The sequence below is a fragment of the Limulus polyphemus genome, unplaced genomic scaffold (assembly GCF_000517525.1).
Source record: "Limulus polyphemus unplaced genomic scaffold, Limulus_polyphemus-2.1.2 Scaffold5592, whole genome shotgun sequence".
Lineage (NCBI taxonomy): Eukaryota > Metazoa > Arthropoda > Merostomata > Xiphosura > Limulidae > Limulus > Limulus polyphemus.
Window position 1 is genome coordinate 177 of NW_013671202.1, and position 16,128 is coordinate 16,304.

Sequence of the window (16,128 nt, forward strand, 5' to 3'; positions counted from 1 at the left end):
AAACCGAAATTTGTAATTACTTTGCATTTGTCCGACGTAGGCCACTGCTGATAAGCTAGCATTTTCACCGAATCATATGCTTGTTATTCAAACTTGAAGTTTTCTATCAAAGGGTTTAAGAGTAAATTCGAAAAGTACACATAATAGAAACAAAATATGTTTATTATCTGGTTATATTCTTGATAATATAGACGAATAACTTTAAATATTTTTTGCCGAAGTTTCAAGTTTATGTTTTCGGCATAATTGCTTGTCTGACTCAAGACAAAAATAACTAATAACGATAATATAATTTTTTAAAACTACTCTAATGTCATTTCTACATATAAACTGTATCAAACAAACTATTCTGACAAAAGAAGAATTGTTCACGCAATAAATTATTTTAAATTCGATAAGGTTAGTTGCATGTTTGGTTATAGAAATATGTTTTATATCTTATCGTAGCGTTTGGCATGTACTATTTCAAGATATATTTTATATGATATACTGTAATTACTAACTGTCTATGATATAAGTATTTGTATTTACTAAATTTTGTTAATTATTGTAATAATATTGTTAATGTATTGTTGTTTTTTTCTCTTTTTCTACAATTTGTATTTCTTAAAACAAAATTGCAGCGCCATACCGTGGGCGAAGTGTCATTCCCACTGAGGGTGAGTTACTAAAATGTAATGTATTTAGGCGCTGTCACTTTGTGTCTGTGTCATTATGAGAAATGTACCTGTATGGGTTTGGGGAGAAAATTAATTGTTTTATAGGCTTTGTAAAATACAAAAATGTCAGATATAACCGAACAGTTTTCATCAGTCTTTTCAAACTGGATAATTTTAAGTTTTAGAAGCTTTTCTAATAGTAACTTAATATTTGTGCGGTAGGTGAGGTTAATATTTGGGTGTGATACGCCAACTTATTTATGGTGGGTAGAAACCTGACTGTTGAGTTGAACTGGTAACTCTGAGGGGATGTTCGTTACTTTAGTTATTAATAGTTGAAGAACCTTTGCGTTTGTGAGTGTGGTAATGAAGATTTGACGTATTTAGACAGCACTGTTTTTATATATCAGGAAAAACTTGCACAAATACTGTAAAAAAACATGACATCAATTCTTCCAGTTACTCCTCCTGTTGTCAAACGACTTCTCGGATGGAAAAAGGGAGAAGGTGAAGACAAATGGAGTGAAAAAGCAGTAAAAAGTTTGGTACAAAAAACTTAAGAAAACTGGAGGATTGGATGAACTTGAAAAATCCATTACAACTCAGGATTCAAAGACCAAATGTATTACAATTCCAAGGTACGAAAATGCCACTTTATCATTATTGTTAAGTAATTATCACATATTTTCATACACAATGTTTTGGAAGTTAGAGATTTAGATATATTAAGGTATGTATATAAAAGAATCAGTTAACCACAAAAACCAAAAACATCTTACTCTTACCTGACATTGACTGAGGTAAACACTCAGTTAACCACACAAGTTTCCAATTTTTCCATATTCTTGCTAAAAAGAAATAAAACATTTCATCCATAAACTTGTTGAACTTGTATTCATGCTTGTATTTATGCTAAAAATCTTGGTGAATTATTGTTTCACTAGAATTAATGTTGGTCCAAGAAATTTTAATTTACTATTCAACAATAGCTGAATTGCTTATATAAAGTGAAGAGAGAAAATAATTTCATTTGGGTGTAGCTTAAATATCTCGAGGGAGGATAAACAACTGAAAATGTAGCTGCATTGTCTAGAGACATGAGTAACATAATGAACACTTCTACATGAAAAACAATTGCTTTCTGCTTTCAGTAAAATTTAAAAGAAATATACTAATTTATGGTGATGCATTTCCACTTGTAACTTTTTAAAGGTAAATAACCAATTAGGAGATTTAATTAGATATGTCTGAGTTATGATTATTGAAAACTTAGCTGAACTATGTTAAATTTGATATAAATGATCTACTTAAAAACCCAAAAGTGAATTATAAACTTCACATATTACACACTTAGGAGTATTATTGATTTTAATCTAGAAAATCAGTCATATAAACACTTAGTTGTAAACATTTATCTTTTTTTATCTATAAAACAACAATAACACATGAATAAAGGTACATAGAAGGTCAGTCTGTGAACAAATTACACATATGACTTGTGCTTTTTAGCTGTGAAAAAAAATCCATTATTTTTTGTCCCAGCTTTTAATAATGTCTACATAGCAATAAAAATTTTTGGAGCTTAGAATAATAGAATTCAGATTAACAGCCCAAATCACATCTGTCCATCCTTTCCAGAAATTATTAGTGTAAAGATAACACTATACAAAATAAGTTATGATTTAAAGTTTCTCAATTGTACATTCTATGGCACTGGCAGCCACATTGCATTAGAGTTTCAAAAAATAATCACAGCCAGCTTGTTCATAATGATTGTTATTAGTAGAATTATAACTTCAGTTTGTAATTATATATATATCTATTTTTAATTTAGCTTGTATTTGAAGCAGGTGTCATTTTGGCACATCTAGTCAATACCAAAATTAAAGAAATATGAATGATAAAGAGAAGCGTAAAGTTTTGATGTGGGCATGGAAGTGCCAGAGGTGATTTGATTCAAGTATTTAAATTGTTTGTATGGCTGAATAAAAAGGTTGAAATTGTAAATGTGAAAATTAGAACTTTTATGGTTAAAATTAGGAAATATAGATGCAGACACATTCTTTAGCTAAGTTATTTTTGGTTAAAGCTATAAACTTGTGGAAGGATTTATATGATAATGTGGTTTGTGTTGTTTAATTATTCTAAATGTCTTTTGATCAGTGATAAAGATGGGAATGACTGTTTAGTTTTGTTTTTTTGTTGCTATTATTAGTAAGTTGTTTTATTAGCTGTTGGATATCTTCAGCCTTTCTTGTGTTATTCAAACTCCTGTCTACAACCACCATAATTCTTCTTTGCCAACTTTATTTAGGTTGTTTAATATTTTTGTTAATGATTACTTGTGAATGCATTTATAAACTATAAGTTAGTCCTTTTTATTTCATATTATGTATTGTATATCATTAACGAATATGCAATAAAGTTCAAAAGTTAAATTTCTAATATACTCATTTGAATCTAGTGCCATTTTTCAATACTTTAGAATCAACTTAAATCCTATTAGGATACTTACTACATACTAATCACATTTATCACTATTGGATTATTTATACTAAATTATTTTTGCCTCATATTTAAGAACTAATAGACAAGAAATAAACTTACAATCACACAACAGTAAGTCCAATAAATGTTTTATTCAGGTTAAGACTGAAATATATACTAGAAATGCACTATATTTAAGTAGGCTTGGTAGCAGAGTGTTTGGGAAGATCAAAAGAATTTCATTTGTATAGTGATGAGGGAGTTTGAGAATATAAACATTCATAGGATAACAAGAGCAAAGAGGAGGTTGGAAAAAGAAGTTAAGGACAGGTCTCTTAATTTTAAAGACAAAGATAGTAGAATCAGAAATAAGTTTGATTGTTATTATTATTATAATGTTAAGAATATCAGAAGGAAACAGAAGACTGATATAATGACAGTTATTGAAATTTAGTTTGATTTGGGGATTACTGATAATGGAAATTATTTTGAAATTAAAAATAAATAAAATATTTATTAGTTAATAATTTAAAAGAAGGGCTAGAGTGGCACATTTTCTTTAATTTAGATTGGTTAAGCTCTTAGATGACAGTACATATTAGTCATCACACGGTTCCTGTTTTGAAGTGCTTAGAATTGAATTAGTGAGCTTTAACTCTGAAATTACTAAATTGTTTTTATATATTTCACCATTGATGAGGCCCATGTATTGTATCATATTGCATAGTTTTATTTTTTGCCCATTACAGCACTCAATGTAAAGAACTGATAAACGAAAAATCATTTTCTGTGTAAAATTCATTATTAGGGCAACTCAACCATATTTAACAGGATGAATTGTAATATATAAATGATATTTTTCTGTGTACCTCATGTTATTAACCCCTTCAGTGTCAGTTTTTTTTCTTGTGTGTGTGTGTGTGTGTGTGTGTGGGGGGGGGGGGTGATCTCGAAAAAATCAGTTTTTTAATTTTGTTTTTTGATAGAATATTTTAATATATGATAAAAAAGCAAATAATAAATATGGTGAGAAAATTTTTACCTAATTTAACTGGGCAAATATTTTTTGAAACATGGATGGTGCCTGAGTTATCTCGGGTAAATTATGGAAGGTGTTAAGGACCCAATAATAAAAGTTATAACATAACCTATGAACAAAAATTGACCATTACACACCTACCCTTTGAAAAATTAAAAAATTAAACGCACCCTTTACTTTTCATGAACTTGTTTGGCTGCTCTCATCCTGTTATCTTTTGATTATAGCACAAAGAAACCAGAGGCCTTAGTCCTATCTCAATCCCCAAGATAATCGTGAAAACTTCAATAATATCACCTCCTATCCTTATTTTCTCAAGATAAAATAAGTTAAGAGATCCTAACCTATCTCTGTAAAATAATCCACCTGGAATCATCCCAGTAGTCCTTTTATTGAACCCTTTCCAGTAGGTCAGTATCCTTTCTTAAATAAGGAGATCAAAATTGTACACAATATTCCAAGTGAAGACTAACTAGGGATTTGTGTATAGAGATATTTACCCTTTTTTTTTAGTTGTAATCAATATGTATATAAACAGAGCACTGCTTTAATGTCTTGAATGACATATCTACCACTAAACCAAGATCCTTTTCTTCAGTCATGCTTTTGAGTTTTCATCTATATTAAATGTTTTCCAAATTATGATAATCCAAGTATATTACCTTACATTTATTATAATTAAAGGTAATTTGCCAAATATTTTTCTGACTTAACATAAACATTCTGATTACTGTTAGAAATACCTGAGAGTTTAATGCCACCAGCAGACTTCACTAATTTACTTATTATACCCCTATCAATATTATTAATGTCAATAAAAAAAGAACAAAGACTCAAGTACTGACCTCTGAGGTACTCCGCTGTAACAAGGATCCATTTTGACTAGACTCCATTAATAACAACCTTTTGCTTTTTCTCATCCAACAACCATACAATCTATTTAACTAAACTTTTCTTCACTCTAGCTGATATGATTTTATTAGCTACTTCTTCGTGGGGCACCATATCAAAATCCTTTTGAAAATCAAGTCTATACCCCTTTCTTTATGTAGATAACAAATAATATCCTTATTCGATGACGAGGAACCCACTTTGAGACTAATAATGGTTGGAGACGGCTTGAATGGGTAATGAAGAAAAACTTTAGTATAAGTTTAACATAACAGTAAATGTACAACAATTCGACAAGGTTTTGGTACCTGATGATGACAAAACCTTGTGGAAACATTGTACATTTGCTGTTATGTTAAACTTATATTAAAGTTTTTCTTCATTACCCGTTCAAGTCGTCTCCAACCATTATGAATAATATTTTTGCAAAATGTCAGGTTGGTAAAACATCAGTAAGTTAAAAAAAAACATTCGAACTCATTGTTAGTTTCAGAGTTACTATATTTGAGGAAAGTTTCATGCACTATAAGAATTTCTAGAAGGTCACCTGTTCTGCAACATGAAAAAAAACTTGTAATGTGGAAAAATTGTAACATCAGTTCCTGTATGAACCTGCTAACTTAATTTCTAGAATTATAGACAAATCTTTAGCTTATAGCATGTGTGATGAATGTATAAAGGTTAGGTTATTTTCCCCAAAAAGTTTAGAACTATATATCAAGAACAAATGAATAATTTGTTTAGGAAGATAATTTGTTCTTAATAGCTGATGAAGATGTATTCCTGAGGATGTCTGGTATTGGTTGGTGGCCTCGTCAGCACTGGATGTAGCAGATATGATGTGTTGTTGTTGTACACTTTTCTTTACTTTTACTATACTTTACTTTTACAATAGTCAACAAAATTATTTGAAATAATTGAAATCTGAATTTCATGATATGCATAGAATCTATCATATAACTTTCACTGTCATGAGCACATGTATATGACTCTCCCCTTTAGAGTACTGCCATGCAAGTTTGTTACACCAGAAAGAAAGGATATTCCCTTTAAAACTGTTAACTGTTTACCAATCTTTAGTTTCAGATAAGTAATGAAATTATAAAACATATTTTTCATTTGTTTTTTATTGTGTATCTGAAAACAAACCTGGCATTATAAGATGTGTTTATCTACAAATGTGACAGATAGATATTTAATGAGGCACTTGAACCCAGAAAAAAAACAAAAAACTTAGAAATCTCTTGATTGAAAAATTTCTCTTAATAGAAATATAATGGATGACATTATACTTGTTTAAAAATGGCTATTTGTATTAAAGTACAAACAGATTTTTGTTTTAACTAATGAAGTAACAGAAATCAAGAAGCATCAGTGAGTAAAATTTTGTGTAGTTAAAAAGACAAGTATCTTTTGACATTTTATGCCACGAGAAACAGGTTTTTTTACTTTATTTTTGTAGCTTTTTAAGAATAACGCTATTTCATATGTTTATGGGTTGTGAATTTAGTTGGCTTTTCCTCTTATGTTTCTCAAATCACTTTCAAGGTGTGATTTTTGTTATACTGTAGTTTTTTTTTTGAGAGTTAGGTAGGTTTAATTTTAGCCTCCTACATTACGTTGTTTCGTGATATTTTCTGGTTTTCTGTTTTTTTTTCTGCTTTTGTTAGTGAAACTTTAGTTTCTTTTTTTTATATTTTAAGATTAGTAAAGTAGCAGTTACAATGTTGTTTTAAAGTTTTCCTTATCGCAATTGTTTTTGAACACAGGTGAAGTTCTACATCAATACCATATTGTGGAGTGTGGAGTCATCATTTATTGTCTTGTACAACTTACTTCTCAGGCTTCCAATACACAAACTACTGACATACCTTAATGGTCTTGAAAGACGTAGGTGTTTAAGTCTCTGCAATACTAAAATTTGGTAGAGGTTCCTTTGCTATTTTACCAATACAGCCTCCTGTGAAAAATTCTCACATTTTATCTAAGGTTCAATCAAGAATTTGTTTCACAGAGGTTGTGGCATATGTTCTTTGCCTTTCTCATCTTTATGGGTTAAATTCAAATGCTCTAAAGAATTCTTTGGCAGTTGTTTTTAAAGATAGTTTTGTTAGGCATGAATTTTCATGAAACTTCTGTGGCTGGTACTGGGATTAATGGCTGCACCACAGTACTTAATTTTTTTTACTAAACTCAACTTTTTCTTTCAGTTGGATGTTAACATACCCAAGTCCTTTCTTAATCGCATTAGGACTTCTCTCAGTTTTGCCTTTTCTAATGTACTTTGTGCCTGCTGAAAGAGCCGTCAGAATATTGGTAAATTTAACCTTTTTTGTGTAATGGTAGGTTATTGACAAGTTTAATAGTATTCAGTTAATAGGCCATAAACATTGACATTTACTAAACTTGTAGAAGTTTTTTAGAGTTCAACTATACCAAATACCAATATATATATACTTATAGAGAGAGAGAGAGAGACTCTATGTAATTGATAAAATGATGCTAAGTAATAACCAGTAATATAATGCTGAATGTGAAAACTTATGATGCAGGTAAATTAAGTAAAACCTAATATGCAAAAAAATGAAATAAAATAACAGGAAAAATATATATACAAATTAAGTTTTCAAAACTTTCATGTGACATAGTTACAAATATAATTTCACTTAACAAATAATTATATACAATGAAGCATTTGGATAACAACATTTATAGTATTTGTAGTGTTAGGTTTTTTGTTTTTATTTCTGTAAATTCAGTTTAGAGTGATCATGGCTTCTGTACAGTACCTGAAAATGAGTGTTAAAGAAATGTTAACAAAAAGGTAAACCTGTTTATTGTATGTTCTCAGCAGCATTATAAGCTTCAAACAATACATAGGTTGTTCTTTATATTCTTTTTTTTTGACAATTTTGCTAGAGAGCATTTTTTCATTGCATTCTTTTCATTTCCAAGAGATAACAAGAGGCCATTTGGCCTATCCAATTTTCTACTATGGTCCTACTTGAAGCTACCTCTTCTTATATCTACCTCTGATCTGTATGAAATACTCCTTAACTGCCTTCATTATTTCTTATATCTAACCCTGATCTCTCTAAAATACTCCTTAAGTGCCTTCATTATTTCTTGTATCTAATCCTGATCTGTATGAAATACTCCTTAAGTGCCTTCATTATTTCTTATATCTAATCCTGATCTGTATGAAATACTCCTTAAGTGCCTTCATTATTTCTTGTATCTAATCCTGATCTCTCTAAAATACTCCTTAAGTGCCTTCATTATTTCTTGTATCTACCCCTGATCTGTATGAAATACTCCTTAAGTTCCTTCATTATTTTTTGTATCTAATCCTGATCTGTATGAAATACTCCTTAAGTGCCTTCATTATTTCTTGTATCTAATCCTGATCTCTGTAAAATACTCCTTAAGTGCCTTGATTACTTCTTGTATCTAGTCCTGATCTCTGTAAAATACTCCTAAGGGCCTTCATTACTTTCTTATATCTAACCCTTTATTTTTGCAACTTCTACCTCACCAGAACTGGGGTTGTATGTTTTCCATTTCATGTGTCCTCTGGTCTTACTGCTTACAGAATTTTATGAAATTAGTATTAGGATTTACACAATCTTATATCCTCCTGAGCTATATTTCACTTCAGCAAAAATATATATAAAGATTTCAATCCATTCCTGTACAGTAATATGTTTTTACACTATTTAAAATGATGCCTAACCAGTGTAGGGTGTATTGATGATTTGATTGACTTGAATGCAGTATTACAACTATATACAACATAAAATATTTTTTCTTGTTTCTCGATAATGTGTATTCTCTAGAAGTTTAGAGACTTTATAATAATACAACCAGACATGAATAAGAAAAACTTCAAGCTAAATATCATTTAAAATGTATTTAACTCTAATATTATAAGCATGAATAAAAATTCAAGGATAAAACATCAAATATTAAAAACAATAAACTGGTTTAATGATTTGGTTTCACTTATTAATGTAATTCATTTCATTTTTTATCAATCTTTTTTTTGTATTTAAGCTACTTTAAAACATTACTATTTTTGTTGAATGGAACAATGCATTTCAAACATTTTAATCTGCATATTCACAACTCCAACTTATTAATATGCAAATAATATTTTCTTTTTGTCTTTTCTCATACTCTGTAGTTATGATTTAGAAATCTGGCTTGTAGTGAGATGATAAATGTAATGTGAATATAGCCCTTCTTGTGTACTTATTGGTTGGAAAATGAAGTTACTTAATTCAGTCAGTTTCCAGTTATTTACAAACCCATAGATGGCACTACAGTAGTACAGTAATGAAAAAAAAAAAAGCTTAAATGGTTTACTGCATAAGATATTTGTGAAAATTGTATACATAATTTCTACTACAATGTAATAACTTAAATTACTGATATAAATTATTTTATTTATAATTGAATTAGTTGCATATAAAGAAAATTGTAAAATTTCCATTTCCAGGAAGCATAATGTCAATATTATATATAGGTATATGTCAGAATCAAGCTCTCACCATCAAAGGTTTTTATGAAGGAACATTAGAGAAACAGAATCTTAAGTATCTAATAATATACAACTATGTTAATAGTAGTGCAAGTAGGATAAATCATAAAATTAATTTGTGTATTAACTGGTTCACAAAACCTTTCAATTTTTAGTATGTACATGCTATCTGAAGATTGACATCAAAATTACATATTGTGTGTAACTGAGAGCTAGAAATGCAGTTGACAAGCTTAGTTGTTGCTTCTTTAGGTTCAATATTACATGATTAGTTGCAGTAAGAATAATAACTTAATGAATACTTAGATCATGTACAACTTTACAGGTGTATCTATATTTATTGTAAAAAATAAGAAAGAAAGAGAAAAAAAGCACGATTATTCTAGTTTTCAGTGGGAGACCATATTAATGATAAATAGAAAATGAAGCTGTGAAAAGGGGTAAGTAATCAGTAACCAAGGGTTGAAAGCCCATGACCACCAGGGGTATTTGTGGACTTGTCCCTCCTTCAGAAAAATTGTGAATCAAAGGAAGTATCTGAATTAATCTCCTGCATTTTGAATGTGTCAATTCATACTTTTTTCCCCTTAATTCAATATAATTTTGTTGTTGTTGTATGATAAGTAAGTATACAAAATGATAAAATTATTGAGCAACATTCTTGCTTGCATAAATACCTGTCTTACTTCATTCACACTAAATACAGAAGCTTCCATCACAGTTAATGAAACAAGCAATACAACACAATGACCACATATAAGAAAATAAAGAAAATAACAATTACTTGAAAGACTTTGAACCAGAATTTAAAAGTGAAGACTTTTTTTCTGTGGAAATGAAAGTTGTTTTGGAGCCTTTGTTCCCCTTTCTCTTTTTTGTGGTTTGGTTGGAAATTTGCTCTTCCTACGACCTGAGACATAACCAATTTACTAAATATAGGTTGAAGCATTTGCTAATAGTGGGGACAATATAAAAATAATTATATTGGCTGTCACTTTAGCTAAACATCTGAAGGTGACATCATTATTCCTAACAGTACATATTTTACTGTTAGCAACAGAATTAATGCAGGGTTAAAGATAACAACTTTGGAATAATTTGTAATTGTCAGAATTTCAATACACAGTGAATGATCATAATTTGAGAAAAAAACAAACTATAGCCACTACAGCAGCTATGTCTCCTGTGCCCAGTGTTTGTGCTCAAAACAAAACGTACTTGAATTAAAAGGAATAAGCTTTGTTCACAATGTATAAAGTACAAGTTGAAATATTTACGGAACACCATATATGTACTGAGGTACAATCTCCAAGTATAAGATGATAGATTAAAAATAAAAGATAGCTAAAATTGGATGTAGTAAAGAACAAACACAACAGTGATGCTAGCATCAGTGGCAATTAAATGTCGAGCATTGTGTTTGTTCTTCATGATATCTCATTTTATCTGTTCTTGATATTATTTTCATTTATTTGGAATATATATTTCTTCATTAGAGATGATAATGTTACTTGTACAAAAATATTTGTGTAATGTACATAAATAATATGAAACACATAGTAATAGCTCAGTTTATAAAGCTTACACACAACACATCACCAGTTCAGAAGTTAATATTAAAGAACCCTTTTTTTCAATACACCAGAACTTCTGGTCAAACTATAATTGATGCAATTTTAGTGATATGTATGTTTAATTGTAGTTCTATGAAAAATAATATAAAAAAATGCATCAAAACCAACTGTTGTAAAGAGTTAGTGATTTTAGTATTCATAAATTATAATAGAAAGTTGAATGTAAATTGATTAAATTTTTTATGAGAGAATTTTTATGTATGAGCAATTTTGCAAAGAACCAGCTGTTTTCTATTCCTTTTGTAAGATAGACCATCATTATCTACTGTGTTTTCATCCCAGTCAGTTTTGTATGAATTAAGAAACTCCTCAAGCATCTGCTTGTTAGATTGTATTACCCATTCTGCCAAACCATCAGACTGGGAGTAGCATGGTGAAGTGTGTCTTAACTACATCCAATACTGTGAAGCTTGGAAAATAACTGATTTTTTAAATTGGCCTCTTGGTTAGTCTGTGTGAATTTCTTCAAATGCTCTGAATAATACAATCCAATGTTCAGCCAACACAGTGACAGACTGTACTAATGTATTGATCAATAGATAAGATTTGGTGCACTTGGGGAAGCAATTAGTAAATACTAGCACACATCATTTACCTTGTTCATTCTCTCAGAGATGACTAGCTATACTCAGCAAAAGAAAAACCCCAACTCTGCTGTAGTTTATCTCTGTTTTACCAGATTTTTTCTTTGGGCAGCACACACTGTATAGTGTTTACGCCTTTGCTCAATGTCTTGATATGAGTGTGATCAGAAAACCACTTTTACCAGTTAGCATATGTGCATGTAACATCCTTGTAGCCTCTGGTTATTTCATTATGCAAAGCCTTAAGTATCTCATACGTAGGGACCACTAGTTGCACCATAGATTGGGAACCATATCTCAGTGGTTTATAACATATAACAGTAGTACAGTACACATTCTTACTTTCTTCCATGTGTGAAGATTGAATTTCACCTTGCTGCATGGCAAGTAGCATGCATACTAGATCTGGATCCATTAGTTGCTCTTCCTGGAACCTCTGAAGTGTCAGTCATGGAGCCTATTAACCAATGGAATCATTATGAAATCATTGCTGCTGCAATAGCTTTCATTCCAGCACAGTGTTCAGGATCTGGACCTTTAACAAACAGACAAGTTCTCACAACTCATTGGCATTTCTGTGTTGTAAACATTGGTGGTGTTGTACTACAACAGTCATTTCTTGCAATGTTGTAATTCAGGGTGCGATAATCCCTTCTGGATTTTTAATGTTCATAAGCTATTTCAGTGACACCTGCCCTCCTCCTTTCCGATGGTTACAACTGGTGAAGACCAAGCACTTTCTAAAGGCTGAGAGATTTCATCCTTCAACATCTACATTATTTTAGTGTTAATTATATCCATAGTGATCCAGGAAATAATAAACAGTGGTTCTTTTATTAGGTGGGCAACCTGTCTATGTAGTGGCAAATTGTGATTGTCCAACCCAAGTTTCTATCTGGTTGTACAAACACATTGGCTTATTTGACCAGCAATTCACTAAGTTTCTATCTCTGTGTTGAATAAGATTGCCTGCACAGTCTTCAGTTAGCAACCTTCAATATTCTAGCAACCATGTTTCTGCTTTTGGGTGCAGTTTGACAGAAGTAAACCTAGCTGTACAGCTAGTACCAGCTATTTTCACTTTGCCTACCATGCTGATAACCATTCCAGCTTGAAGCTGGATAGACTAGAATCCATAATTATAGAGCATCGCTGGAATTGTGCCACCACTTAGACAGATAACAGTTTTAGCAAATGCTGCCTGATTTCTGGATGAGAAATGGCATATTTTGTGCATTGATTTAATCATTAAAGTAGATGGTAATAGTACACTAAACTTGATTTTAGTACATCATGGAAGCTACTTGTGCATTTGACTCACTCTTCAACATGCACTCATATGTTTTATTGTTTATGGGCCTGCAGGAGGCTTGTCAAGTAGGCAAAAATGGGCAAATGTTTTGGTCCTATCTTTCAAGACAATCTCTGGATAAAGGCAACAGTAGCATCTGATGTGGCATAGCCAATATTGGAGCACCTGGCGAGTGTTGCACACCCACTAATAACTAGTGTGGTTATGATATAGTGCAATTGTATAGCATTTAGCAGAACATGATGTGGGCATCTCATGAGGAAGGCCTGGCTGAGGTATATCTACTTTGAGCATCCTTTTTTCCTGCAGCCTACTAGAAGTTACCACTTCACACCTAATTACTAGATACTGTCTCTGTTAGGACTTGGATGTCCATTACACCAAAATTATTCTGCAATTTCTTCATAGTTTCTTTATGAACTTATCAATGAGGATAATCTGGTAATCTTCTGTTGCCATTTTATGATTTGCCTTTTCATGTAGACAATGTAATTGTTTGCATAAGTACAACAGTTCCTTAAATTAAAAGAGAAAAGAAAATATGGTACCTTTGCAGTATGGTCATTGTAAACAGTGAGAACAGCTTGGCACTTGTGTTGCATGCTTATTATCAGAGTGCTGATATAGTCTTGAAGTATTTTTGACCATGACCAAGAAAGAGCTGTAGGGTATGTTTAGTGTCTGTAGCTACTTGATAGGATCTGATGCACCCCTTAAGAGTATCCCAGGCATTCTCCATGGAATTGAAGTTTGAACAGGAAAGCCGCTTCATTTGCTCAGTTTCTTCCTCTTGAAGGAATGATTCAACCAGTTTAACATGGTAAGAGAAGGTGTTGTTATCCATTAGACTTATTTCAGGGCAATCACCAGTTTATGGCAACACAAAGGTTAATAGGATGTGATCTTTACAATATTTGTCATTGATGATATCATTCCTCATAATGTAGAGGTTTGTATATCCATCATCACTTTCTGCCAACATTGTACGTTTACTACTACTGTGTGTATCATGTTTTAGTTTATGGCAACACAAAGGTTAATAGGATGTGATCTTTATAATATTTGTCATTGATGATATTATTCCTCGTAATGTAGAGGTTTGTATAACCACCATCACTTTCTGCCAACATTGTACGTTTACTACTACTGTGTGTGTCATGTTTTAGTTTATGGCAACACAAAGGTTAATAGGATGTGATCTTTATAATATTTGTCATTGATGATATTATTCCTCGTAATGTAGAGGTTTGTATGACCACCATCACTTTCTGCCAACATTGTACGTTTACTACTACTACTGTGTGTGTCATGTTTCTGCAAGAAAATAGATTTGTATCGGATTCTTTCCAAACATGTCTATGCATGTCATCAGGCTGCATAGTGAAATGCATCTCATCTGCAAGATGAATATTATTCTATATATTGATGGACTGGATATGTTCTTGGCACAATCTTAAGTGAGCAGGACTTTTTTCCTAGCTATGAATACATTTGTTTTACAGGCTACATTTTTAATATTTTTCTAACCATATGTACACTGATGCAGCAATCAATTGCATCTGTATGGTTCAGTTTTGAAGTAGATGCAATGTAATTGTAGCAACCCAACTTTAACAGATAGCAGTTGTCTGTATTTGTTTGTGATGGTGGTCTGTTTTGTTCAAGAGTTTGAGCAACTACAACATTAATATGGAAATGGCTTCACATTCTGCAAATGAAATTTTGAAATATGTAATAAATATTCACCAGTCTGCTGTAATTGACCAGCTATCATTTGTCTAATGGTTCTAAATATCTTATTTGAAGTCAGTCACCATATGTGAACTATTTGGAAACTTCAAAGTGATTATTGGGGCAAGATTGCTTAAAACTAATATATATAGCATAGGCTGAATAATCAATGATTTGCATTTCAGATCATCTGACTTATTATCAAATATCCAATTTGCATAACAATGAAATGATGGGGAAATCTAATGTTATTTCTTAATATTAGTTTCCCTTGTCATAACTACAATGGAGCAAATAATTTTCCTTTAAGGATGGCCACAAACTTAGAAAACCTGAAAAATTCAGAGAATTTAGAAAAGAGGTAGGGGGGGGGATCATGGAAAATTATTTATAAATCTCAACCCTTACATAAACTGTGCCGCTTATATATGCTCAGCTATAGCTATATTTTAACATAGTCTTGGTCAGTCATAATATGTTTTTGTTAATAGAAAGACATCACTTTATTCTCTACCATCAAGTTGCAATGGCCTTGTTTGATGATCTTTTTCTGTAGTACCGTAGCTTGAAGTATGCATTTCATAAAGTTTTTATCACCTGTAAATTTTATAAAAAGATAAAATGGTGTTAATTAGGTATAATTATGAGGAAAAGTTTAAATATATCTGTGTATCATATGTTCTGTGAAGGTCTGAAAACTCTGGAATTTTGACTTGACAGTGAGGGAAATATTTTTGGAAAGAATTAGACCACACTGCCTTTGTTTTTTGCAGCGTATTAACCGAAAATTCTTGGGGTCAGTCTGTTGGACCACCCTGTATTGGAGAAGTAATGTTGACTATAATTCCAAATTTACCACGTGAATGACTTACACAAAATGTGGCAGTATCTTAGTAATATATACACGTCTGTTGTACACGAAAAAGCAGATCAGTCCTTCACGTTTTACGGGCGTCATTACACTGACGCTTGAAAGCGCTCGTAAAATGTCTTTTCCTAGGGCTTATTAGAGCCCCCGTCTAGTTTGTCATGACATTAGCTATTTTGGGCCCACTACCGGTTCTTTCATTCTTATCAAGAAATGAATACTTTTGAATACAAATCCTGATATTATTTGTCAAAAAATTGGCCACGCGATAAGGTTACAGATAATTTCGTGTAACCTAATTAGGTACTATGACTCCGATACTTTACTTTTAATTGACTTAGACTAATGATTAATAATGGCTGGAGACGGCTTAAATGGGTAAT

The 16,128-nt window shown here is 31.4% G+C and overlaps 1 protein-coding gene across 1 annotated transcript in view; it reads left to right on the forward strand.

Annotated features, from left to right (window-relative positions):
- Window positions 1-714: 714 nt before the first annotated feature.
- The window catches only part of LOC106472767 (mothers against decapentaplegic homolog 3-like), a 44,908-nt gene continuing 29,494 nt past the window's right edge, over window positions 715-16,128 (forward strand). The window contains 2 exon segments of the mRNA XM_013933424.2: window positions 715-1,207; window positions 1,209-1,297. Coding sequence (XP_013788878.1) covers window positions 1,100-1,207; window positions 1,209-1,297 — 197 coding nt within the window. The 5' untranslated portion in view covers window positions 715-1,099.